The 24,681-nt window shown below is 43.2% G+C and overlaps 1 protein-coding gene across 11 annotated transcripts in view; it reads left to right on the plus strand.

Annotated features, from left to right (window-relative positions):
* Positions 1–48: 48 nt before the first annotated feature.
* TBC1D8 (TBC1 domain family member 8) overlaps positions 49–24,681 on the plus strand; it is a 103,810-nt gene continuing 79,177 nt past the window's right edge. For 5 of the 11 annotated variants that reach the window (XM_059134479.1, XM_059134480.1, XM_059134481.1 and 2 more), the window contains exon 1: positions 52–360. In XM_059134479.1, coding sequence (XP_058990462.1) covers positions 234–360 — 127 coding nt within the window. In that variant the 5' untranslated portion in view covers positions 52–233. Of the gene's footprint in view, positions 361–24,681 lie in introns of all 11 variants that reach the window. The other 6 variants (XR_009344790.1, XM_059134487.1, XM_059134486.1 and 3 more) reach the window with 2 other exon arrangements.

Below are 24,681 nucleotides of genomic sequence, written 5' to 3' on the forward strand. Positions count from 1 at the left end.
GCGGACTCGGGGCGGGTCTATGGGCGGAGCCGGGGTGGGGGCGGGGCCTGCGCGACTGCGCGGGCTGCGAGCTGCGAGCTGCGCCGGCTGCGCTCCCGGGACTCTCGGAGCGCAGGACGCCGGCCGGCTGCGGTCTTTGCGGCCGCCGCTTCCTCCCGAGCGGGCTCGGCCCGGCGCAGCAGGCAGCCGGGGCGATGTGAGCCGGGGCCCGCGGGCGCGGTCGGACCGCTGCGATGTGGCTCAAGCCCGAGGAGGTGCTGCTGAAGAACGCCCTGAAGCTCTGGGTGACTCAGAAGAGCAGCTGCTACTTCATCCTGCAGCGGCGCCGCGGGCACGGCGAGGGGGGCGGCCGCCTCACGGGTAAGGGGCGCGCCGGGGCTGGCCGGCGCAGCGGCCCGGGCCCCGGACCTCGCTCCCCGCCGGGCCCGCGGCCCCCAGCCCGAGGTGCTGCGCAGGGGGCGATTTCGTGGGAGACGCCCGGCCGGGACGGCCCGGCCTCGGGCTTGTTTTCCTTTCTTCTGCATTTCTCTTGCAAGCCCCCGTCGAGGTTGTAGCAAAAGGGACTTGTGGGCTCGTGCGTTTTTGCGGGCGAGGCAGGTGCCTTCGCTGCCTGGCCCAGTGACCGCATGGAGGCCAGACTTGGCTCAGGAATCGAAGGAGAAACGCCGACTGGAGCGCGAGCCTAGGGGGCAAGGGCCGGCCCGGGAGGAGCGCAGGCCGCGGTGCAGGGCCAGGTGACAGCGGGGCGCGCCCCAGCCGGCCCGGACTCGGCCATCTGGAAGCGCCCGAGTCTCCAGGTGGTGTCTCGGCTGGGGACGAACGGCCGGCCCACGGCCCGGCGCTGCCCCGGAGACCCTGGCAAGCTGGGATTGTCGGGTCTGTGGGCAGGGCGGGCCGGAGACCATCTGCTCACCGCGAGGAGAAACTGAGGCAGGGCGAATCCCAAGCTTTTGATCTTAGTAGCAAAATTGAGCAGGTCATTTCCACCCCCCGCCCCCATTTGTTTCTCACAAGCAATGATAGGAAAAAAACTCAGGCTTGTAAAATTTGTAGAAAACAGATCATTTTTTTCCTAAAAGTTACTCTCCAGAGCTCTGTGAAGATCAAGCGTTTGGAAAAATTGAGGCCAGTTGGCATAGCTGGGCCACCTGTTTAAAGGGGTCAGTGGGGGAACAGTTTATTAGCCTTTTTCACTTGTGTCTAGGGAATCTATATGGATTTTTAAAATTTTGGAATCTGAAATAAAAGAGACCTTAGATTTTCCCCCTATTACATCCCTGCTTATACTGAGAATGAGTATGAGACCAAGGCTGGAAAGAGAGGTCAAGAGACTGAGTTTGGGTCTCTAGGCTCACTGCTGGTGATTCCAGTGTTTGCTTATTCTGGGGGAAGGTTCTCCTGGAGTAAAGTCGAATGGGGAGATGTGATCAATAGTCCCTGAAATAGAACTAACTGCAGTGGGAATTACCCTTCCTGTACTTTAGACTCGGAAGGTGAGCAAGCTGGCAGTTGGATGCCATGAGAGGGTGGATTTCACTGAGTGTCAAGGAGTGGGTACGATTAGGTGGCATTCTGAATGGAAGGGTGGTTGGGTAGTTGAGGAATCTGGATGAAGGGTGTAGTAGTGGGGTGACTTGTAGTGGTGAATAGTGGGGACAGATTGGGCAGCAGGTGGGCCTGCTCTGGGAGCTGCTTTAAGCTCTGAGGGAGGGAGTTAGTGGAGGAGGCAGGAGGCCATAGAGGCCTTGGTGAGTCCCTGAGCAGCACAGTGGCACTTCATGCCAGAGCTCTTGGGAAATGGAGGTTGGTGGTGCCCTGTGAGGCCCATCAGAGACAAAGAGGCCAGAGATGTGGTTTGTCCCCCCAGTCCTTCCAGGGCAGTGTGTCTTAATTTTTGATGTGTTAAATACAGTACCTGGCCTGTAAATGGTCTCTTTTAGTGGAGGGTGAGGACAGGGTTTGAACGTGTGGAACATCTGCCCAGCAAGTGTTTTTTATCATTAATCCATTGCTTGCTGATATTGTGGGGTGTTCTTGTGACTGCCTTGAGAAAGACTTCAGGGTATTCAGCTTCTAGCAAGGGAGACAGGTCTAGGCAAGCGGGCCAAAGCCTCAGATACGATGCCTGATAGAGACTGAGGTCAACCTCCCTTCCGGAGAACCTGGCTTTATTGTCTAGAGCCTACTGCGATGAATGCAAAATGATGCAGCCCCCCTCCTTGTTGCATTCCAAAATCAAACAGGTCTCATGTCATCATACCTGTGGCTTTGACCTTACTTGGCATATACTTTGGGTTTGGGTTTACGTTGAGTATGCGCCATTTTCTTGTTAAAGACAATACAATTGAGAAAACAAAAAACCCCATAAAAAGGCAGATGACACTTTGCTTTATTTCTTGGGGACTCAGAACCTCTTCTTGATGTTAGAAGTGTGACATCTCTTTGGCTGCTAGATACTTTACCTTCAGGCTTTTAGCTGGGAAGCAACTAACCAGAGCCATGCTGATTGAGCAACCCAGAGTTACTACATCCACCGATGAGCTGGTCCTAACCCAACTACTTATATATGTTGTAAAGTCAAGATTATGTGACACAGAAGGCAGCTTCATGTTGGTGGTGGTTTTCAGAATATGTAGAATTCTAATTTAGCAATTTATTTTAAAGGTTTAAGACTTCAGACTGAGTTAATGAAAATAATGAGGGCTAACATGCATATTCTGCATATTTTTTTGGAGAGAAGCAAGTAGAAATGGTTTGAGAGGAGTTGGAAATAAAATGTAAGGGAGTGGTAATGAAGTGTCTTTTTTTTTATTGTGATGCTGAATTTGTTATCAGTAGGAGCTTAAAGATATGAGATCTCCCTTGGCATTTAATCTGACATGTTTAAAAATTGCCCACCCACAGAAATAAAAGGTTTTGTTTCATTGAAGATTATAATTAATCTTCCTATTAATATAAATACACTCACACCTATATACATTCCCTGTATCCATTTCCAGTTTTATTTTCTCTATAGCTCTCTCTCACTTTCTAACATAACAATATACTCCTTCATTTTGTCATTGTTTCCCCATGCTGAATTGTCTGTTTTAGGAAGACAGGTATTTTACATATGAAAGTGCCTAGCACATAGTACATGCTCATTAAACGTTTGTAGGATGAATATGTGAATGAATATATGCATGAATGATGGAATCTATTTTTTTCTTAAAGGCTGGGTGGAGGGAGAGGTCCAGCTTTTCTGATTGAGGCTGAGCTGATCACATGAGATAGGAACATCCCCTTTCTCTTCTGGGTTTCCTGTTTACCTGGCAGTATGATCACTGTGGAAAGCTGGAGGTAGTGGGTGGGAAACAAAGACCTCTTCCTTTTGTCTTTTTTTGTAGCACCCGACTTTTAGGGGGAAGGATTAGGGCCTCAGCTTTTCAGGTGGCCTGTTACCACCCCCTAGGATCTATCTGGGGAAGGACATCCTGGGCTTGAGATAGTAGTGGGAGTCAGAGACCTTTTCCTCCAGTTAGAACATGGTGTGGCTGAATATAGCATCATAAAATGTTTCCAGAGCTCCTGGGACAGAAGTGATTTTGCTGCTCTGGAAGGGAGGAAGTTAAGGTATGCAAGTATTCACTTGGATATAGTCTCTAGCCCTTGGGAATATTTTAAAATTATTTTTAACTTTTTAATTTAAACGTAGTTGACACACAATGTTACATTAGTTTCAGGTGTATGGGAATATTTCTTAAGTTTAGTCAGCTCTGGGAGAACTGAGTGGGAGAAGTTAGCATTTGGGAGGGGCCGACAGAACACACCCTTACTGTCCTCTCCCCCAGCGTTCCCTGAAGCACTTAAAATGAGCAGCACAAACGTAACTTTATTTACTTATTTATTTTAAATATTTATTTATTTGGCAGAGAGATTATAAGTAGAGAAGCAGGCAGAGAGAGAGGGGGAAGCAGACTCCCTGCTGAGCAGAAAGCTCAATGTGGGGCTCAATCCCAGGACCCTGAGATCACCACCTGAGCCGAAGGCTGATGCTTAACAGATTGAGCCACCCAGGCGCCCCAAACATAGCTTTAAAGACTGAATGTCCGTCACCCAGATGGCTGCTCTGAACGTTTTTATTTTTCAGTGTTTATTACGTGTGTTCCTGTATAATCTTGTACTTCTTTCCCCAAAGAAGCTGGCAGTTAAAAAACTGTAATTTGAAGAAAATTTTGATGTTTTCTACTTTCCAGAATGTTTACTTTCAGCCCCTGTTCCTGTCACTGCATTTATAATAGGGGCTAACAGTTTCCTCAATAGCTATGGTCACAGGAGGAAGCAGGGTGTAGTGGAAAATAGGGGCTTTGAGTCAAGATAAGCCTCTTGGTTACAAATCCAGGGCAGAGAGGCCTTGTGCTAGTTTATTTCGATTCTTTGAGCCTTAGTTTAACAGCTTCAAGACAGGAACAATAATGAAACTTACTTTAGAGGGTTACAAACTACTTTCCACTGTAGCTACAGCATTTTACATTCTTACCAGCAATTAAATTCTAATTAAAACAAGGCTTAGAATTAAAACTATATGAGGGGCTCAGCTAGCTGCACTTGCCACCTTCAGGTTTGGAAAAAAAAAGTCATACTTAAAGAATTGACTAACGAAAGGGCTTCTTAGAATAAACGTGTTATAAAGAAGTTTGCATTCTAGTGGATATAGAAAACACTTATTACCAAAGTATGTATGTATGTATGTGTTATGTATTTAAAGATTTTTATTAGAGAATGAGCAAGTGAGAGCGGTGAGTGGGAGGAGGGGCAGAGGAAGAGGAAGAAGCAGATGCCCTGCCGAGCAGGGAGCCCACTCAGGGACTCAGTCCCAGGACCCTGGGATCCTGACTTGAGCTAAAGTCTGACATTTAACTGATTGAGCCACTAAGGCACCCCTATTATTGCAGTATTTAATAAGTATAATTGGAAAGTTAAATATTTAAATAGCAGTTTGTGCTAACAGGATTTGCTCACAGAGCTTCTTTGAAATCTTTTGTTAAATCTTAGTAAATAAAGGGAACTTCACCTTGGTGTTCCAGGCATTGAGTGTGAGTGACCGTGCCCAGAGTGAATTGTCTGCTGTCACTGGAAGAGTGTCCCAAAGTCTGGGGGATATGAAACTGACACCAGAGATTCATGTGGGGTCATTAGTCTTGCTTAGAATGACTCTGTTGAAAGGTTGGAAACTGGTGAAGCCCAGGTGTTGCCTTTCTTGGCGCGTCCATTCGACATTGATTGTAGTCTTGCTCAGGTAGCTGAACTTGTTGGTGTTTTTTTTTGCCTGCATTCATTCATTCATTCATTTAAAGTAGGCTCCAGGGGCGCCTGGGTGGCTCAGTGTGTTAAGCCGCTGCCTTCGGTTCAGGTCATGATCTCAGGGTCCTGGGATCGAGCCCCGCATCGGGCTCTCTGCTCAACAGGGAGCCTGCTTCCTCCTCTCTCTCTGCCTACCTCTCTGCCTGCTTGTGATCTCTCTCTGTAAAATAAATAAATAAAATCTTTAAAAAAAAATAATAAAGTAGGCTCCACATCCAATGTGGGGCTTGAACTCACCACCCTGAAATGAAGAGTCACATGCTTGACCGACTGAGCCAGCCAGGTGCCCCTGAATTTGCTGGTGGTTTTAATCTTCACCACCGACAAAACTCTTTCGGTTTAATGGGGCAGTCTTTGCATTGTGTAGATTTCCCAGATAATGGCTGTAGAGTTTTATGTGCTTTGGTCTTGTTTTCCAAAAGCACAATAAGGAAGAAACACAAATAAAAGAAGTATTTTGATTTTAGGAGCATAAATTGGAAGATATCTTCTAATACAGATATACAGGTAAAATGACTGATTTATTTTTAAGGGCTGATAAGCTATTAGTAAAAGCTTGGGGGTTTCCAACAGTTGCATTTAATGAAAGCATAAGAAGGGCACTGTAATTAGGTAATCAAACAAGGCAGGGACTGTGTCCCTCGAGGAATAAAGTGAGGTACAAATGTGTGGGTGGCACAGTAGCAGAGGCTAGAGCCAGCCATCTCAGCCTAATTGGAACTCTTTAGGAAGAGCTGAAAATGATTGAGAGGCTTGTAGCTTTTAAAGAATTCATTTATTAGCCGTGAAGGGATAGGATTTTATGATCCTGACTATATTCTGGCAGCAGTGGTTAGAGGAGGAATTTATTTTAAATGAAAGTAGTAAATCTGATCATATTTCCAGGACAGATTTCCCCCCTAATTTTAATAACTTTAATCATTTGTACTGAAACCAGCCCCGAACAAATTTTAACAGCTGCTTGGGTGTTGCATGAGCTATCCTGTACCACGTCTTTCTCCTTCCCTTTCTCCTCATAAGCACAGACACTCCAGCTTGTTGGGTACTTCCCAGGACCTCCCTTCTGTGGGAGGTGCCCTCACCTCCCCCTCTGCCTGGCTAATTCTTTTCTCCCTCTCCCACCCTTCAGATCTCAGTCTGGGTCTACTGCCTGGTGATGGTGCCCTGGGCCCCTCGCTCCTCTGATCCTCTTCTCCTGCCTCTGCTTTTTCCTTTATAGTGCTTACCCTGTGCTGTGATGTGGCCTTTTCTGGCTTTATCACTTTCTGGGGAACCCGATCCTGAGCTTCAGGACAGAGCTCCCAGATCTGTGTCCTTCACCATTATGCCTCCAGCACTGAACAGTTTCTGGCACTAGAGCACTCAATAAATACCTAGCAAATTCATGGCTGTTGAGGTAGAAATGATAGGTGTGAGCCTTTGAGGCTGAGAAATGTTTCATATCATCCTAAAAATGGGAATTATGCAAAAAATAGGAATAAATAATAGCGTTGTCATTGCAGTTTCTCAGGCCTGCTCTGCATGCCTGTAAGGACTAGTGGTGGTTTGTCAGCTGTGCCAGCCCAGCTGTTAGAACTGCCCGTTGGTAACCTTTATGTAAATGACCCTTTACAGACCCAGAATGATTTCCCTAGTACATCACCAGCCAACTGACACAGCTCTGCGGAGTTGAGTCATTAATATTCCTGAACATTTGGTGGGTCTGTTGTTCCACCAGATTTTATTTTTCTGCTTCCTGCTTTTCACTTTAAAAAAGGAAGGAAAAATCAACAACAAAATAAACAGCCCCAAAGAAACTCTCCTGAGGAAAGGGTACTGTATGCTGTGGTTGATTTTCTTCTGAACAAGTAGTTACTGATAGAGAATGGATATTCAAAATATTCAAAAATAATAAGATTGTAGTTTGCCTGAAGCTTTAAGATGGGAAATCTATGTGCATAAGAGGATATAATATAAATATAAAGTATAAGTAATATAATACCTATCACCTGTCACTAAAAAATAGAATATTTGCAATGTTTAAGAGCTCTCCTAAGTTTTTCTGATTACATTCCCCTCCTTAATACATTGTTGAGTTTTCTGTGCTTTTATAACTTTTATACAAAAGGAATAATATTTATTTTTCCTGAAGCTTGTTTTTCCACATTCTAGTTATATTTATAGTTTTATATATACATATACATATATACATATAATTGTGCTTCTCTACTGTTGAACGATGTTGATGTGTGTAGCCATGTTCATTCATTTTTGCTGATAGGTAGTAATCCATTATTCAGTCTTTTGTCAGTTGATATTTGGGTTTCTAGTTGTTTTTTTAAATTACAAATAATGCTGCTGTGGACATTCTTTTTTTTTAAGATTTTAAAGAGAGAGAGAGCACGCACAAATAGGGGGAGTGGCAGGCAGAGAGAGAAGCGGGCTCCCCGCTGAGCAAGGAGCCCGCTAAAGGGCTCAATCCCAGGCCTATGGGATCATGACCTGAGCAGAAGGCAGGCGCTTACCCGACTGAGCCACCAAGGTGCCCCTGCTATGAACATTCTTGTGTAGTGTTCATATGAATGGAAGTATCTCCAGAGACTATACCTGTTAGTGACCCTGTCAGATGTATCAGCCAAAATGGGCCACGTTATGTTATGATAACAAACACCCCAAACATCTCTGTGCACCCACATTAGTTTATTTCTCCCTCATGGTATATATCCAGTGTGGGCCCCCAGGGTTCTTTTCTCATGTAGGCCCCTCCAAGATGGCCTGACTGGAGGCTCCATTCCTAATGTTTCCATGGTTGCATAGTTATGGAGGGGTGGGGTATAGGGGGTGACACTTTGGTGAATCTCATGCTAGTTTTTAGAGCTTGCACCTGGCATTGACGCCCATCCCTTCTATTAATTTTATTTATTTATTTATTTATTTAATTTATTTATTTTCCTTTTTTTGGTAAGCTCTATGCCCAGTGTTGGGCTTGAACTCATGACCCTGAGCTCAAGCGTCGCATGCGCTACCAACTGAGCCAGCCAGGCACCCCTATTCACTTTATATTGGCCAAAGCAAGTCACATGGCTCTGTAACTTCAAGGGCATGGGGAAGTGCCTTTTTCTTAATTTAGGAGCTATGTGTGTGTTTGTGTGTGTACATGCACCTGTGTTTGTTCTGTATTCTTTTTGAAATATTAAAAATGTTTCTCACTCTATGAGTGGACTTTCTTTCTTTCTTTTTTTTTTTTTAAGATTTTATGTATTTATTTGACAGAAACAGACTGAGAGAGGGACCACAAGCAGGGGAAATGGGAGAGGGAGAAGCAGACTTCCCACTGAGCAGGGAGCCTGATGTGGGGCTCCATCCCAGGACCCTTGGGCTCATGACCTGAGTGGAAGGCAGATGCTTTACGACTGAGCCACCCGGGTGACCCTATGACGACTTTTTGTTTTTGTTTGGGTATTTTGAAGAACCAATATTCTTAATTTCCATGCAGCCAAGTGTACAATCTTTTCGGGCAAGAGTTTATACTTTCTGTTACTTGTTTAAAAAGAAATCCTTAAAAGTGAATCTTTAGGATGATGATGAAGGGCAGTCCTGAGGTGATGGCTGAGAGACTTCCTAGGTCCAGCTCTAGGTCCAGCTTAGAGTGGGTCAGAAGGCTATAGGACAGCTCCGAGGAGAAGGAAAATCAATAAGCACCTAATGTTCTTGCATGTGCTGAAGGGAGGTCTGTGCGCTAGAGAGGAATTATGGGTAAATTGTTATTTATTTCTCTTAGAGTGTGTTTGCATGAGGTGGGGGGAGGGGCCAAGGGGGGGGCCAAGCCGGTTCCACACTCAGTGTGGAACCAGATTCCGGGCTCAGGCTCACAACTCTGAGATCATGACCTTAGCTGAAATCAAGAGTGGGACGCTTAACTGACTGAGCCACCCAGGCATCCCATGGGTAAATTATTGATACATAAAGAGCTAAGTCAACCAAAAATTCTGGGGCAGTTGTGAACTCCAGGGAAAATGAAAAGTTGTATAGTTAGGACTGGCTTCATAATTTTACCACAAAGCTTAGCTCTCAATAATGTTCACATAGTTATAATAATGTAAATATTGACTAGTGATCCAACCAAGCCTAAGAGAGGTGTGAGTGCTAGGTGGTGGTGGTCAGTGAAAAGGAACTAAACCCTCTACTTCTGAAAGCTTTTAGTGAATGTCTCAACTAAAAATTCAAGAAATGGTAATATAAACGTGTTCTTCAGAGTTGCAAGGGTAAATGCAAAAAGAATCAGTTAAGAATTGGAAGTGGTTGCTTTTGGGGAGGTGGGAAGTGGGAGTAGGGAGGGGTGAGGGGGCTGTTGTGTTTCTCACCAAACCTTGTAGAATTATAGGTTCCTTTATAGGCACATGTAAATTGGGTAAAATGTGGACTGAATCTAAAATTTGGGAGAGCTTGGCATTTTTTCTGGTTACCAGCTCTGTATGAGTAATGGGGCTAAAGAGAGGCCTTGAAGCATTGTTGCATTCTTGCCCTATGGACCATGATTACTCTTGGATTGCCCAGGCCTCAGATATCTGTCCTCTCAGTAAACTATATTTAGCCTTCAAAATGTCTAGCATATGTGGGGTGTGTCAGTTTCACAGAGGCTTAGGATCTAATTTCAGAAACGCATCTAATCTAGTCAGGTACCTTTATTTGAAATTAAAAGATAGCTATTCTGGATTTTTTTTCTCTCTAGAGAGGAAATCAGTTTAGAGTTATGTTTTCATCTCTGACCTAGCCTCAGAGATGTGGTTCTGTCACTAACCCATTTCTTCTGAGGTCTCAGTTTCTTTGCCTGCAAAACAATCACTAGTATCATTATTATTATTATGAGAGTTTTATAATAATAGCAATGGGAGATTTCATACTTCAAACTGGCGTAGTTTCTAGATATGTTTGCAAAATCCATTTAATTATTTGTATTTAGAGAAGAAGGAAAAAGCCAACAGAACATTTCATTCAATAATGCCAGGCCTTGTGTTCTCATGAAGCTTATCACCTAGGGGAATGGGGAAAGCTAGTGGTGGTGGTATAGTGATTATTAAGCCATGAAATACAGAATTATAAATGATGGTAATTGCTGGGGGTGCAGTGGCAATGAGAGGGAATAACAGGGGAGCTAATATAGAGTGGAGTGTCAGGGAGCATTTCTCTGAGGACCTGTGATCTTAGCTAAGACCCGCAGGGTATGTAGGATGGTGTTAGGTGGGTAAAACCTGGAGGAAAGAGGCAGAGGAAATAGCCTACGTAAGAGCTCTGTGGCCTCTGAGAAGCTCTCTGGGCAAGTTCAGTTTGATGTGCTTATGAGCCACCTAGAAAGGCTTGTAGGGGAGGAAAACAGAGAGGACGAGGAATGGTCAAGAAAATGGAAGGAAATGAGCAGAATGTATTTACCAACCGTCAAGAGAAAAGTTTATTCAAGAAGGAGGGAGGGAAGCCAAATGACTCTGCAGTATGGTATGGAAAAGGCTCATGGGACATTGGCACCCTCAGTGGGAGCACTTTGGGTGCAGGTAGGTGGGATGTGGGCGTGGAAGGCTGGGGAGGAAGTGGGCTTGCATGTGGAGGCAGCTTTATCAAGGTGGGATTTGGTGGGTTTTTGGTTATTATTTCAAACTTATTTTTTGTCAGCAAATGATAGAGCGTCTGTTGAAAGCTGCATTTGTAGGTGTGAAGGTGGGGAGGGGCTGCTGGGCCTTGAAGTGGGCAATGGCTAAGATTCTAATAGGTCAGCAAAGTAGGTAAGGCATCCAGGTGAGCAGGATCTCAAGAGACAATTCCCAAGGAAGTTTGGTTTGGAAATAAGGTTAAGTACTCAGTACTGGGGGAAAAAATTACCTCAAAGAATCTGTAACTGACCACCAAAAGGATGAACTAATTTAAATGGATCCCAGGGATGTTGGCTCAGACTGGACAGTGGTTGTATCAATTGCCAAAAGAAATTCTTTGAGGAAACCATGGCAACTTAAAAATTGGTTGTTACTTGCTTGGCATTTGGTGCCATGTTGAGGTGCCTGTGTGTGAGATGCCCCTTGAACATCTTGTCTGGGGTTTTGACTATGTAAATAGTCTTTTGTTGTCAATAATGTTATTAGCATTCAATGATAGAATTTATTTCTAGAAGGAAAATACAGATTAAATATCATTTCAGTAAATTATAAAGATTGACCAAGAAGTTTGACTATCGTGAATTATTGAGTCCATTCAACAGTGTTTTAAGTAAATACATGGCCCAATGTTTGGGATATAGGGATGTTTTAATAAGAAAATGTGTTAGCATTCTTTTTTTTTTTTTTTTAATGTGTTAGCATTCTTAAAATGGATTGTTCTAGGGGCACCTGGGTGATTCAGTGGTTAAGCATTTGCCTTTTGGCTCAGGTCATGATGTCAGGGTCCTGGGATTGAGCTGTGGGTCAAGTTCGGGGTCTACTTCTCTCTCTGTGTCCCTCCGCACCCCCACCACCCCCACCCCTGGGCTTGTGCTCTCTCTCTCTTTAAAAAAATGGGATTGGTCTAGTGATGAAGGTTTGGAAGGAACCTTGCGAAGCAGTATTTGCATGACAGACACAATTTTAAAAGAAACTAAGTTCAACCTCAGGTAGAGAGATTTGGTTATTAACACCTACGCTGGGAGCATAGTGAGCTAAAGTTAGATTTTGAGTTTCTGTTATATTGCTATTGCAATGACATGTAAAATGTAAGCCAGGCATTAACATTTCTTTAGGAATGTATAGGTCACAATCTTCCATCTATCAAGGATTCAATCACGGCAAGAATTTGGCTGGAGAGATTAGGTTTTAGTAAAACCAGTCTCAAAACTCTGTGTGCATGCATGTGCATTTGTGTGTGTTTTTGTTTTAGCCTATAGTTTCCCGTATGTTTTTGAGATAAAGGAGAATGTGGCCCCTCATTCAGGTTTCAAAGTGGATAGTGTTTAATCTCAGTATAATGGACCTGCCTCTTAAGGTGGGGATTAGGTTCCAAAATCAAGATGAAGGACAAAAATTGCTTGAAAAATAACCCTTAAAATCAGCAGGGCCCCCTTCTTGTGTTCATGTGACTAGGAGTTCCTGGAAAGTGGGGGCCTCTGTGGAGCCGGGGCCTCTAGCCCCCAGGGAGCTCACACCAGGGCCCCTGCTCCTGGATTGAGAGGCGGTCCATATAGCAGTTGTTTGGCCTTTGGCTGGTGCATGATGTTGAAGTAGATGAGTTAACATGAAATGTGTGTCTGCTTGTGGCTGCTTGCTGGTTGAAGTGAAGTCCCTGAGCCAGCTTCATGGCCAGCTGAGGCTAAGAGTGATGACACTACACTTGGGCGCAATAACTTGGGAATTGCTATTAGGTGAGATTGATGGTGGCATTTACTGGATCTACAGGTCTGATGTCTGTTGCTCTGATACTCGCAGTGAAAAGGTCTGTGTAAAGTGGATGTTGTTTCGTCTTGCAGTCCTTTGCTTGTCCTCATTTATCCAAATAAAACATTCAGGTTTGAGGAGAGAGGTTTGGAGAGCCTCTTTAGGAGTTGGAAAGTTCTCTTCAATAGGATTTGTCTCCCACTGCAAAAGCTGCTTTTCTTGTGTGATTTTTAACTTCCTATATGACCTGGAGAGCCGGATTTGAGTATTCTATATTTCATAGCGAAAAGTTAATTTAGAAGCATATCATAGTACACTTACTTTCTTTGAATTAAGGTTTGCAGAAACCCTAACTATAGGCAAAACCAGAAATGTGTTGATGGTACTTGAAATCTTGGTAAGGTTCACGACCAGAATCTCCACAGGTGAGCATACATTTATACCAGAAGGATCATTAGAAGGTCTCTCTGTGTGTGTGGGAGGGAGGGGGTGTGGGGAAACGAGGGAAAAAAAAGAGAGAAGGGGGAGAGGCAGGGAGACTCTAAGAGAGAGACTTGAATGGCAGATATACTCACACCAAAAGAGATCATAATCGCAGAAGCTTTGAAAACACATGTTTTAATCTGCTGTATGAATAATATTGACATACACATTCCTGAAAAGTTGTATTTAGAATCAGAATTTTATACATTGGACAGTTTTCCCATCATAGTTTCAGAGAGATGTACATTTTAAGTACAGAGCAAATGATTAAAAATGTGTGGAGAAATCTATAAATTGAAAAATCTATAAATATGAATATTTCAGATGTAAGCTTTTTAAAAATTAAACTAAGAATAACTTGGTTGATCAAAACTGTCAAAAACAAAGGGGGATGGGGACCTTTGTCTTCAGAATATCAGTGGTAAAAGGCAGTAAAGGCTGAGGATTAAAGGAAATTAGAGACATGGTTGAGTGTAATGCCCAACCCTAAAATGGGTCCTGAACGGGAAGGAGAAAGATGCTATCAACATGCTGTTGTTGGGTCAATGATGAAACTGGAATACAAATGGTAGATAAAAGTACCATGTGTGTTATACTTCGTGAGGTTGATAATGATGCTATTGTTGTATAAGAGGATACCTCTCCTTATTCATAGGAATAGGTCTCCCTTCAAACAATTCAGAAAAAATGTCTGTGCTTAATTATATCATATTATATCATGTATCAAGAGAAAGAGAACAAATACAGCAAATGGAATATGCTGTTAACAGTAGACAGATCTGTTTCATAGCAAAAGGTATTTGAGTGTTCTTTGTCCTGTTTTAATTCCCAAAGCTATTCTACAAACTTGAAATTATTTCCAAATAAAAAGATAAATAACTTTAAATGTGAACTTGAAACAGTTGTCCACCTTGATAGAGGTATTTTTAGCCTATAATACCAAAATATAAAATATAACTGTAACTTACAAAAAATAACCCTTCGGGAAATTTCTGCTGGAAAAATTAGATTCATTGTGAATCTGAACTACGCACCCTCTGCTTTTCTTATTGGAACAAACATTGTTGTAACCTGCCCCCCCATACAGAGAGTACAGAGTGGGGGTGTGGCAGGGTCAGGGTGGAGAGACAGAAAGAAGGAGGGAGCGAACTTTAAGCAGGCTCCAAGTTTAGTGAGGAGCTGAAAGTAGGGTTTGATCCCATGATGCCAAGATCATGACCTGAGCCAAAATCAAGAGTCAAGACGCCTAGCCAACTGAGCTACCCAGATGCCCCATGTAACCTGCTTTTTAAAGAGTTGAGGTTTCTTGTGGGCCCAGATGCCACGTGCAGCAGGGCAGATGGTGTGTATAGATATTCACCACCTGCCCCAAATTGTAAGTGACTTTCATATATCATGTGTTATATATTACAGTGTTTGGTTAGACCTTTATTGTGGTCAACAAGCAGTTGAATTTTAAAAGAAGGAAAAGCTAGGAAAACAAATGGATTCAGCAAGTATTTACTGTGTGCTTCCGTGTGCCCACCTCTTTTCCAGGCAGTGAACAAAACAAAGTCCGGCCCTCAGGGAACTTAACTCCACTACAATAATTAATCTAGAGTGACTCTAGTCTCTCTATTCTAGTAATTACTTCTCTAGTAATTAACCTCAGACTCAAATTCTCAAGTGTGCCCTGAAGTCCCCTTAAATATGTCAGCCTCATTTTAAACTTCCTTCATTAAAATATTCTGTGTTGCCTTTACCACACTAGAAGAGGTTGGTTTTTGTAGTCCTTGTCCTTAAAAACTGAACTGTTGAATCAAGTGAGTTAGGGCTCCTGACCCCTGTATTTTGGGTTCTTGCTGGCCTTAGGGACATTGTCTTTGAGCCCTGTGGCAGCGCCAGATGAATTGAAGTAGCTTCTGGCCCACTGAAGTCCTTCTGATGCCTTTTCTTCATCAGGGGCTAAGGCAGTGCAGCCTGGCTCAGGGCCTTTCCGGGCTCTGTCTTGGGGTATGGACATTGTCCATAGGCTCAGCCTGCCTGTGCTCTGGAAGTGTTGGCATCTTCAGCTCCTCTGGTGCTTCTGGGCGCCCCTGCTCCCTTTCCCTTTTTGTGAAGCCACTCAGCAGCCCTCCGTAGGTGACTGGAATGAAGTGGGCTCATTTTTCTATTTAAAAATAACCTCAGCAGCTGTGGGTTCAAGTCTCCCAGTCATGGGGATGACCTCTGTGCCACTGCCGGGACTTCCAGTTGTCATGCCCTGAGGGTGACAGCAGGGTGAATGTTGGAGCTGGGGTTCTGGAGGCCACCAGCCATATTCCGTTTTTTACAGATGGGCCTGACTGATCTGAGGCAGTGATGTTCTTACTCTGTTCTCACTTGATTGAGTTTAGCCCTTTACAGAAAGGTGAAGGGACTTCTGAAACAGGCATTCCTATGGCTTCATCCTGCAGCCAAGTTTAGTTCCCCCAGACCTGCTACCCCTCATCTTGTGCTGGGCTGGTGTCTGTTGAGACCCCTGTTTTGTTTTGTTTTTAAAAGACATTAAGTAACAAATTTCTAAAAATGCAGAGCATAAAATTTACTATTTTAAGTATTTAAAAAAGAGATTTACCCATTATTTTTTAGAGAGAGAGAGAGCACATGAGTACACCCGTACACACATGCACACATGTGTGGGGGAGTTGGGAGAGGGGGAGAGAGAGAGAGACTCTCAAGCAAACTCCCTGCTGAGGGCAGAGGCTAACCTTGGGTTTGATCTCATGACCTCAGCAGAAATCCAGAGTTGGAAGCCCAACCAACTGAGCCACCCAGATGCCTCCCATTTTAACTCTTTTTAAAAGAAGATTTTATTCATTTATTTATTTGAGAGGGATCAAGCGAGCTCATGCACGTAAGTGCAGTGGGAGGGGCAGAGGGAGAGGATAAGTCGCCCCTCTGTTGAGCGTGGAGTCCAACGCAGGGCTCTGTCTTAGGATCCTGAGATCATGACCTGAACTGAAGGAAATCAAGAGTTGGTTGCTTAACTTAATTTAAACCATTTTTAAGTGTGTAGTTAAGTGGCATTAAGTACATCTACATCATTATATAACCATCACCACCATCCATCTCCAGAACTTTCTCATCTTCCCAAATGGGAACTCTGTCTCACAACCTCCCCACTCTCCCCTCCTCCTGACAACCCCAATTCTACTTTCTGTCTCCATGAGTCTCACTACTCTAGGTCCTGCATAGAAGTGGAATCATACAGTATTTGTCTTTTTTTTTTTTTTAAGATTACTTATTTATTTATTTGACAAAGATCACAAGTAGGCAGAGAGGCAGGCAGAGAGAGAGGAGGAAGCAGGCTCCCTGCTGAGCAGAGAGCCCTAATGTGGGACTTGATCCTGGGATCATGACCTGAGCCGAAGGCAGAGGCCTTAACCCACTGAGCCACCCAGGCACCCCCAGTATTTGTCTTTTCGTGCCTGGCTTATCTAAGCATTGGGGTTCATCTGTGTTGTATCCTGTGTCAGAACTTCCTACTCTTTGAAGGCTGAATAAAATCCCATTGTATGTATATATTGCATTTGGCTTGACCAGTCATTGATTCATAGACGCTGGATTGCTTCTGCCTTTTTTCTATTGTGAATAATGCGGCTACGAACATTATTGTGCAAATAATATAGATGTGCAAATATCTATTCAAGTCTCTGCCTTCAGTTCTTTTGGATCTATACCTGGAAGTGGCATTGTGGGATCGTGCAGGAATTCTATATTTAATTTTCGAGGAGACTCTTGATTCTCAGTTTCTTCTGGCCTCTGTGGACTTGACTGATGGCTAGGACTGTACTCAGTTTGCTGGGGCCACATGGGGCTGTGGCCCTGGTCCTGGGTCCCCAGCTTCCTGAATACTCTCAGCCTAACTCTTTCCATTAGGGTTGCGACCTTTTTCTCTTCCCATTAGGGTTGCGTGGAGAATTGAAGAGAACTGAAGTTTGTTTAGAGGTACATTGCAATTCATAAAAACAAAAACAAAAACAAAAACCAAGAACTAAAATTAGAGTTGGGCATTTTCAGGTTTACTGTTGTAAACCTGAATTTTGGATTTCATATGTTTGTTTTTCAGAGTTAAAATATGGAGTGGAATGCTTAAGGTGAATTTAGTTTTGGTAGATTTTTCTACCATATTATCAATTACATTTTTTTAAAAAGATTTTATTTATTTGACAGAGAGAGAGAGATCACAAGTAGGCAGAGGCAGGCAGAGAGAGAGGGGGAAGCAGGCTCCCTGCCAAGCAGAGAGCATGATGTGGGGCTCCATCCCAGGACCTTGAGGTCATGACCTGAGCGGAAGGCAGAGGCTTAACCCACTGAGCCACCCAGGTGCTCCTTATCAATTGCATTTTTATCAAATTTTCTTTAAGTGTTGTTGGGGAAGGATAGGACTATTAGGAGGTAGAAAAGGAGAGAGATCTTTTTCTTACTTGTATGACTGTGGACCTTAGTTTGCTCTTCTGTAAAATGGAGCTAATACTACTAATATAATTTTTGTAATTATGATAGTAATTAGCAAAAACAAAAAACAAAAAAGGACCTACAGTACTAGGATGGTGCTTGGTAGTCACAGTGCTTAGCTGATATTAGTTTATCCTCCCTTGTTATCCTGGAATAATTGGGAGTTGTAGGTGAGGGTGTATGGTTGTCCTCACTTTTGAAGGATGAAACAGCATCAGGGGGAAGAGCCTGGAGTAGGATTCAGGAGCCAGACTATGTAGTCTCTCATATGCAGTTAATTCCCAATGGTGTGTGACCCCTGAGACATCTACCCAACCTCCTTGAGGCTCAGATTCCTCACTTGTCCATTGAGCAGGTTGGTCCCTCTTATCTCTGTAGTTCCTTGTGGCTCTAAAAGGTCAGTGACTTCAAAGCATTCTGTTTGTGTTTAGTCGTTGTCATCATCTTTAAAATTGAGATAGAATTGACATATGATACTAGTTTCAGGTATACAACCTAATGGCTTAATTTATGTATATATCGTGAAATGATCACCACAATAAGTCTAGTTAACATCCATCACTGTACATAGTTACAAATTCATTTTTCTTGTGACAGAACTTTTACAATTTACTCTTTTCAACTTTCAAATGTATAGTATAGTACAGTATTATTATTTGTACTATTTTTTTCTTTTCTTTTTTCTTTCTTTTTTTTTTTTTTTAAAGATTTTATTTATTTATTTGACAGAGAGAGATTACAAGTAGGCGGAGAGGCAAGCAGAGAGAGGAGGAAGCAGGCTCCCCACTGAGCAGAGAGCCCCATGCAGGACGCGATCCCAGGACCCTGAGATCACGACCTGAGCCGAAGGCAGTGGCTTAACCCACTGAGCCACCCAGGTGCCCCAACTTTCTTTTTTTTTTTTTTTTTGATAGAGTGTGTGAGCAGGAAAGGACAGAGGGAGAGAGAGAATCTTAAGCAGACTCCACCTTTAGTGCATACCCTGACACAGGGCTTGATCTCACGATCCTGAGGTCATGACCTGAGCTGAAATCAAAAGTCAGACACTTAACTGATTGAGCCACCCAAATGCCCCTACAATATAGTAATCATACACTATAGGTATCATGCTGTACAGTACATCCCTAGGACTTACTTATTTTATAACTGGAGGTTGTGCGTTTTGGCCCCCGTCACCCATTTGACACCCCTACTCCCCATCTCCTGCTGAGTCTTCTTCTGACTGCAGAGTTCTTTCTTTTCTTCATAGTTAAGCCTCATCCATAGCTGGTGGACATATCCCTTCTGTGGTGTGTGAAGTGAGATGAGAATTTCTGGCATTTCAAGATCTGCTTATTTAGGGGCAGGTTGGGTCTAAGACTTACTATTCTCAGCTTGGGTGCCAAGTCTCTGGCTCTTGCCCAGAATTCCAAGTACCTCTGAGGAATAAACCCTCAAGTTCCTGTGTCTCTGGGGTTAGTCACATCTAATCAATGAATAGGGAGAGTCCTTCTAATCTTAGAGGGGAGAGGAAGCAAAGGGGAGGAGGAGAAATAGTGAAGCTGCTCAAGAAATATTGAAGCTGTCTCCAGAGAATTAAATAGGAAATCTCTCTTGCCCTGCCTGCCTCAAGACTTGGTCATTGTCTACAACTGACTTTATCTTTATTACTTACAGTTGTCAGTCTTCATTTTCTCCAGGAAAGAACAGGCAAGTTGTAATGCCTTTTTCTTCCAGACTTCCTATTTTTTAAAAAAAGTTACTGCTTATTACTCTGCAATAATAATGCAACATTTTTGCATATTGTATTGTACTTTTTATAGTGTTTTCATCTACTTTATCTCATTTAATCTGTATGTGAAGATTTGTCTAGGCCACTTGTCTCATTTGGCAAACTGAGGTTAGTATATCCATCTGATTTGTCAGACTATTGATAACAGAGCCCTGGTGCTTTTTCTTTCTATAAAGCTGATAAGTCAGTAACACTCAACAAGTAGTCATGGAAAGTCTGTATGTGTACAGCAGAGATGCTTGTGGTAGACAATTCTTACATTCAAGACATTATAACCTAATAGAGTCTAAAGGGGAAGAGGACGGGGTTCAAATTTCTAGTTCTAATTAATTTTTAGTTCTAATTAATGAACTACTGTAATTAATTAATGCCAACAGTTAAAATGTCTGATGGATGAAGGAAGAGTTGCAAACTCAAATGAGGTTTTGGGATATCTCTGAATTTAACATATGTATTTTGGTTACTCTGCCTAACTTTGGTATTAGGGAAAGGTGACAGTTTTTATTTTACTAAAAGGAAAATTTTAAAAATTTTATATATGGGGCGCCTGGGTGGCTCAGTGGATTAAGCCGCTGCCTTCGGCTCAGGTCATGATCTCAGGGTCCTGGGATCGAGCCCCGCATCGGGCTCTCTGCTCAGCAGGGAGCCTGCTTCCCCCTCAGTCTCTGCCTGCCTCTCTGCCTACTTGTGATCTCTCTCTCTGTCAAATAAAATAAATAAAATCTTTAAAAAAAAATAAAAATTTTATATATTTATTTGACAGAGAGAGCGAGTGAGCAGGAACACAAGTAGGAGAGTGGTAGGGAGAGGAAAAAGCATTCTCCCTGCTGAGAAGGGAGCCGGATGCAGGACTCGATCCTGGGACTCTGGGATCATGGCCTGAGCCAAAGGCAGATGCTGAACTGCTTGAGCCACCCAGTTGCCCTAAGGAAAAAAAAAATTTAGGTGACAGTTTCTAAACAATGCCTTTAGATATCCCTAAGCCTCTGAGCTCCATATCAGTGTTATACCATAAAAGTTGCTGTACCGATTCTGCAAGCTTGTTCACACAATTATTAGGTGTAAAAAGATAGGAAACATTGCCTGACATGATTTATTTCTGATCTTGGGGGCTTGTGGTTTTGGTTGCTTTTTTTCAGAGGATTACTGGAAGTAAAGGCAGGACGTTTTTGAAACAGAAATAAGGATTTTAAAAATAAATGAAATTCTAATAGATTAGAATCTGCCTTGCTATGTGAAAATAAAACTTCTGCGAATAATTTTTTTTTTAATCTATTTTCTCAGGTTTCCGACTTAGCAGGAGATTCATAAATACGTAAAAATGCTGTTACTCAGATCTGGATACGTAAGACATGGAAAATGGGATATTTCCTACAATTTTTTTTTAACTGCTCATTTTGTCTCCTCTTGAGAGGGAGTGGCTGTGAATAGCAGGTTCAGGAATGTGGGAGTCTGTTTTCAGAATCTGAACCCTGGCCCCGGGCGCCCCGTGGGCTCCGGAGGTGCTGGGTTGCCGACTACGCTTGTTGGCTGTTGGACAGAGAAGTGACCGGAAGGCCGCTCGATTGTTTGGATGGTGAATGCATCTGTCATGGGAGACCACTTGTTTTTTAAACAAGCATAAAAATATCATTTGCTCAGAGGAAATTAATTCACGCACAAATGTCATGAATGCATTCCTTGGTGATCTGTATTGTATATCTGTGAGATGGTTTGTGTACTAAAGAGCTTGGCTCAGTTGACGACGTGTGGGCTCTGAATCTCTGCTCCCAAGCCCATTTAGGGGAGTACTTGTCCTGTTCTGCTGTGGGGGAAGTCCTGCCATGTCTTTAAGCGCTTTGAAGAAGAATTTTGCCTGCTTGGCCTTTTGCCTTTCGTGACTTTCTGATTGTAGGATTTTCTTTTCCTTTTTTTTTTTTTTCCCCCAGCTTCCTAAGTAATAATCTGCAACTACTGCTGGCAGCTGGTAGACCTGGGCTGTGTACCAAAAAAAAAAAAAAAAAAAAAGACCACATCCTCAAATTCAGTCTTGCTTTTAGTGAATTCTCTTGGGGACTAACCCTTGCTCACCTTCTGTCAGCTGAGAGTTTACTTAAAACCCTTGCCAAATCTGTTCTTTCCCCTTGAGCCAACTGAATGTATATTAAATTATCATGACGTTTTCCCTTAAATTAGAAGAGTTGTGTGTTAGCATGAGACTTCTGGATTTGGGGGATGGGAATGTGGTAGTTTTTAAATCTTGGTTAGCCTGCAGACAACCCTTTTGGGCCCCTATAGCTATTATTTTTTAGGGAATTTGAAAGCATTTCTCATAGAGCCTTGGAATATCAAACAAACTTTTCTTGGACCCACCTGCACTTAATATTATATAATGATGAAAGTGCTTTCTTAAATGTATGTAAAGAAAGGAAAAAAGATTTGAGTTATTCTATTGCTGGAGATTACTTTAGAGGGAATCCTCTGCCTCTTCTCTCTTGCTGTTTCTGGCAGCCTCTGACTGTATGTTTGTAAGGTGCTGTGTGGAGATGTGGCCAGTGGCTGTGGGAGAAATGTGTTCTCAGGCCTGCGGAGGAGTCCATGAACACTTCACCACTAATTGTCTATTAAAGTAATGAGTCCTCCTCTCATTTATAAGGTAGACTTGTAGCAGTGACACTGTAACTCCAGACAGGAAGGGCAGAATGGTCTCTTTTAGGAGAAATGGTTAGAATGACAGCATTGGGGAAAAAACAAAACAAAACAAAACAACTCACAAACACAAAGCTTTCATAGCTTGTGAAGGGACAAGTTTGAGAACAAGGTATGTACCTTTCCCCCGGTCTTGTGCACTGGTTTTGGAGCATGCTTGAGATGCTTCCTGCATCTAGAGCAGTGGGTCCCAGTGTGGCTCAGAATCGTGCCTACTTTGAATCCCGCTGAATTGTAGCTCAGCTTCTTAGCAACAGTTCCAGCCGATCAGCGCTGTGGTGTCACACCATCTCTTGGCTGTCACGCCTTTGGCTGGTGTGCCCTTTGTGCATCTGTCAATCTCTGAGTCTCCTGCTCTTTTTCATGTGTTTTCAAGGCCTTGACCTTCAGTGTTCCGGTGAACATAGGTGCTGCCTTGACATTCTGCTGTGCCTCTCACTTTTCATTTGCTGTAGCTCACATACCCACATTACACTGCTGCTGGGCCTGATATTTTGTCCAACACACACCACAGTGCAAGTCTATATTTCTGGCTGTGGCAAAACACATTTTACACTCCGACCAACATTTGGCACCACCGTGAAGGGCTTGCAGTGTGGTGATGTGAGCTGTGCGCTGGTGAGAACACTGCTGGGCCGAGCTTCCAAATTTGGGCATACTGTTTTGTTTTAAAAAGTTATTTTATTTTTTAAAGATTTATTTATTAAAGAGAGAGAGCAGGGACAGGGAGATGCAGACTCTCTGCTGAGCAGGGAGCCCGATGCAGGGCTCCATCCTAGGACCGTGGGATCATGACCTGAACTGAAGGCAGAGGGTTGACTGACTGAGCCATCCAGGCGCCCCTAAAAAAGTTATTTTAAGATCTTTAACAGGGATTCCTGGGTGGCTCAGTCAGTTCAGTTTCAGCCTTCAGCTCAGGTCATGATCCCAAGGTCCTGGGATGGAGTCTTGAATTGGGGTCCCCACTCAGTGTGGAGTCTGCTTCTCTTTCTACTTTTCCCTGCTGCTTCCCCTGCTTGTGCTCTTTCACTCTCTCTGGCAAATGAATGAAATCTTTAAACAAATAAATAAAGCCTTTAACAGTTGGGCTCCTGACTAGTCTGGAAGTGCATCTTGGCTCCATGTACAGTTTTATGTAATGTGCAATCACAAGAGCTGGCTATCCTCTAATCTCTCTGAGCCTCGGGGTAAGACCATGCCCACCTCTACACAGGGAGTCATTTTTCTTAATGTTTTATTTTATTTTTAGAGAGCGTGTGTGCGTAGACTTAACAAAACTTAGTCAATATAGTATAAGAAAGATTTCTGGTCTTAATTTCATTCTTTAAATTAAAAAAGAAAACATTAAAAATATTTTGTAGTGATGCTTTCTCCCACGATCTCATAAATAAATGCTAATTGTAGAAAATTGGAAAATAAATAGGGAAAAAAAAGAAAAACCCAAAATCCCAGTTAACTTTTTTGAATTGATTTTCTAGCTTTATCCATGAATTTTGTTCATATAATTACACTCATAGGGATATGCAGTCTTGTATCTTTTTTTTTTTTTTTTTTTTAAGACTTTATTTATTTTGGGAGAGAGAGAACACAAGTGGTGTGGTTGGGGAAGGGAGACTCAGGCTCCCGGCTGAGCAGGAAGCCTTATGCGGGGTCTTGATCCCAGGACCCTGGGACCATGTCCTGAGCCGAAGGCAGATGCTTAACTGACTGAGCCACCCAGGCGCCCTGTATCTCGTTTTTTACTTCACAGAATAATAGCACTAGAAAATGTGTCACAACATATTTTCTGTATTTGTATGGATTTAGTCAGCCTCCTTCCAGAGTTGTGCACTGACACCTACTTCCTGCGCTTGCCCCTGACACGCCATTCCCTCCAGGCTGTCTGCGGGACGTAACTGCCGTGGGTTCGCACCAGCCTCGTCATTTTGAGGCATGTGTTCATTCTTGGTTCCTTAGTTCAGGGCTGTCTGTGAATGGGACCCTCGTGTTTGGGATGAGGAACTGAAGACTGGAGAGGTGGCCTGTGTCACTGCTCATGTTTTAACTTTTACTGACACTCAATACTACACTGTGCCAAGCTGTGAAAACAATGCCTTGCTCACGGTCGCTTGATTAGTGAATAAATAACACTCTGTTCTTCCACCTCATGGCCCTCTCACAGGGGATGGTTAGGAGGTCTGTGTGGATTCTTCCCAAGGGTGGGTGCTTAAAAAACACGTAGGTATTGATGAATTGGGCCCCTGTTCTAGTTGGGTGGTCCTTAGCACACATCCTACCTGTCACTAGGATTGTTTTCCCCATCCTTTACGATGTGATTGTCTTGTAATCATTGTCTTGTAATCATTCATGTTTATCATGTCCTTGGTGGTGACAGTCCTGGATGCCATGGAGAGCTCACATTGCTACCAGTGACTGGATTCTGTGAGTAGTCCTGCCAGAGACATTATGCCATGCCAGGACAGTATTCATACTTACTTACTCCATATTTTCTCCCTAGCTTTTCTTGTGGGATATGGGTTTCACTCCTGAACAGACAGCCTATATTTT

The sequence above is a fragment of the Mustela lutreola genome, chromosome 9 (genome assembly GCF_030435805.1).
Source record: "Mustela lutreola isolate mMusLut2 chromosome 9, mMusLut2.pri, whole genome shotgun sequence".
NCBI classification, from domain to species: Eukaryota; Metazoa; Chordata; class Mammalia; order Carnivora; family Mustelidae; genus Mustela; species Mustela lutreola.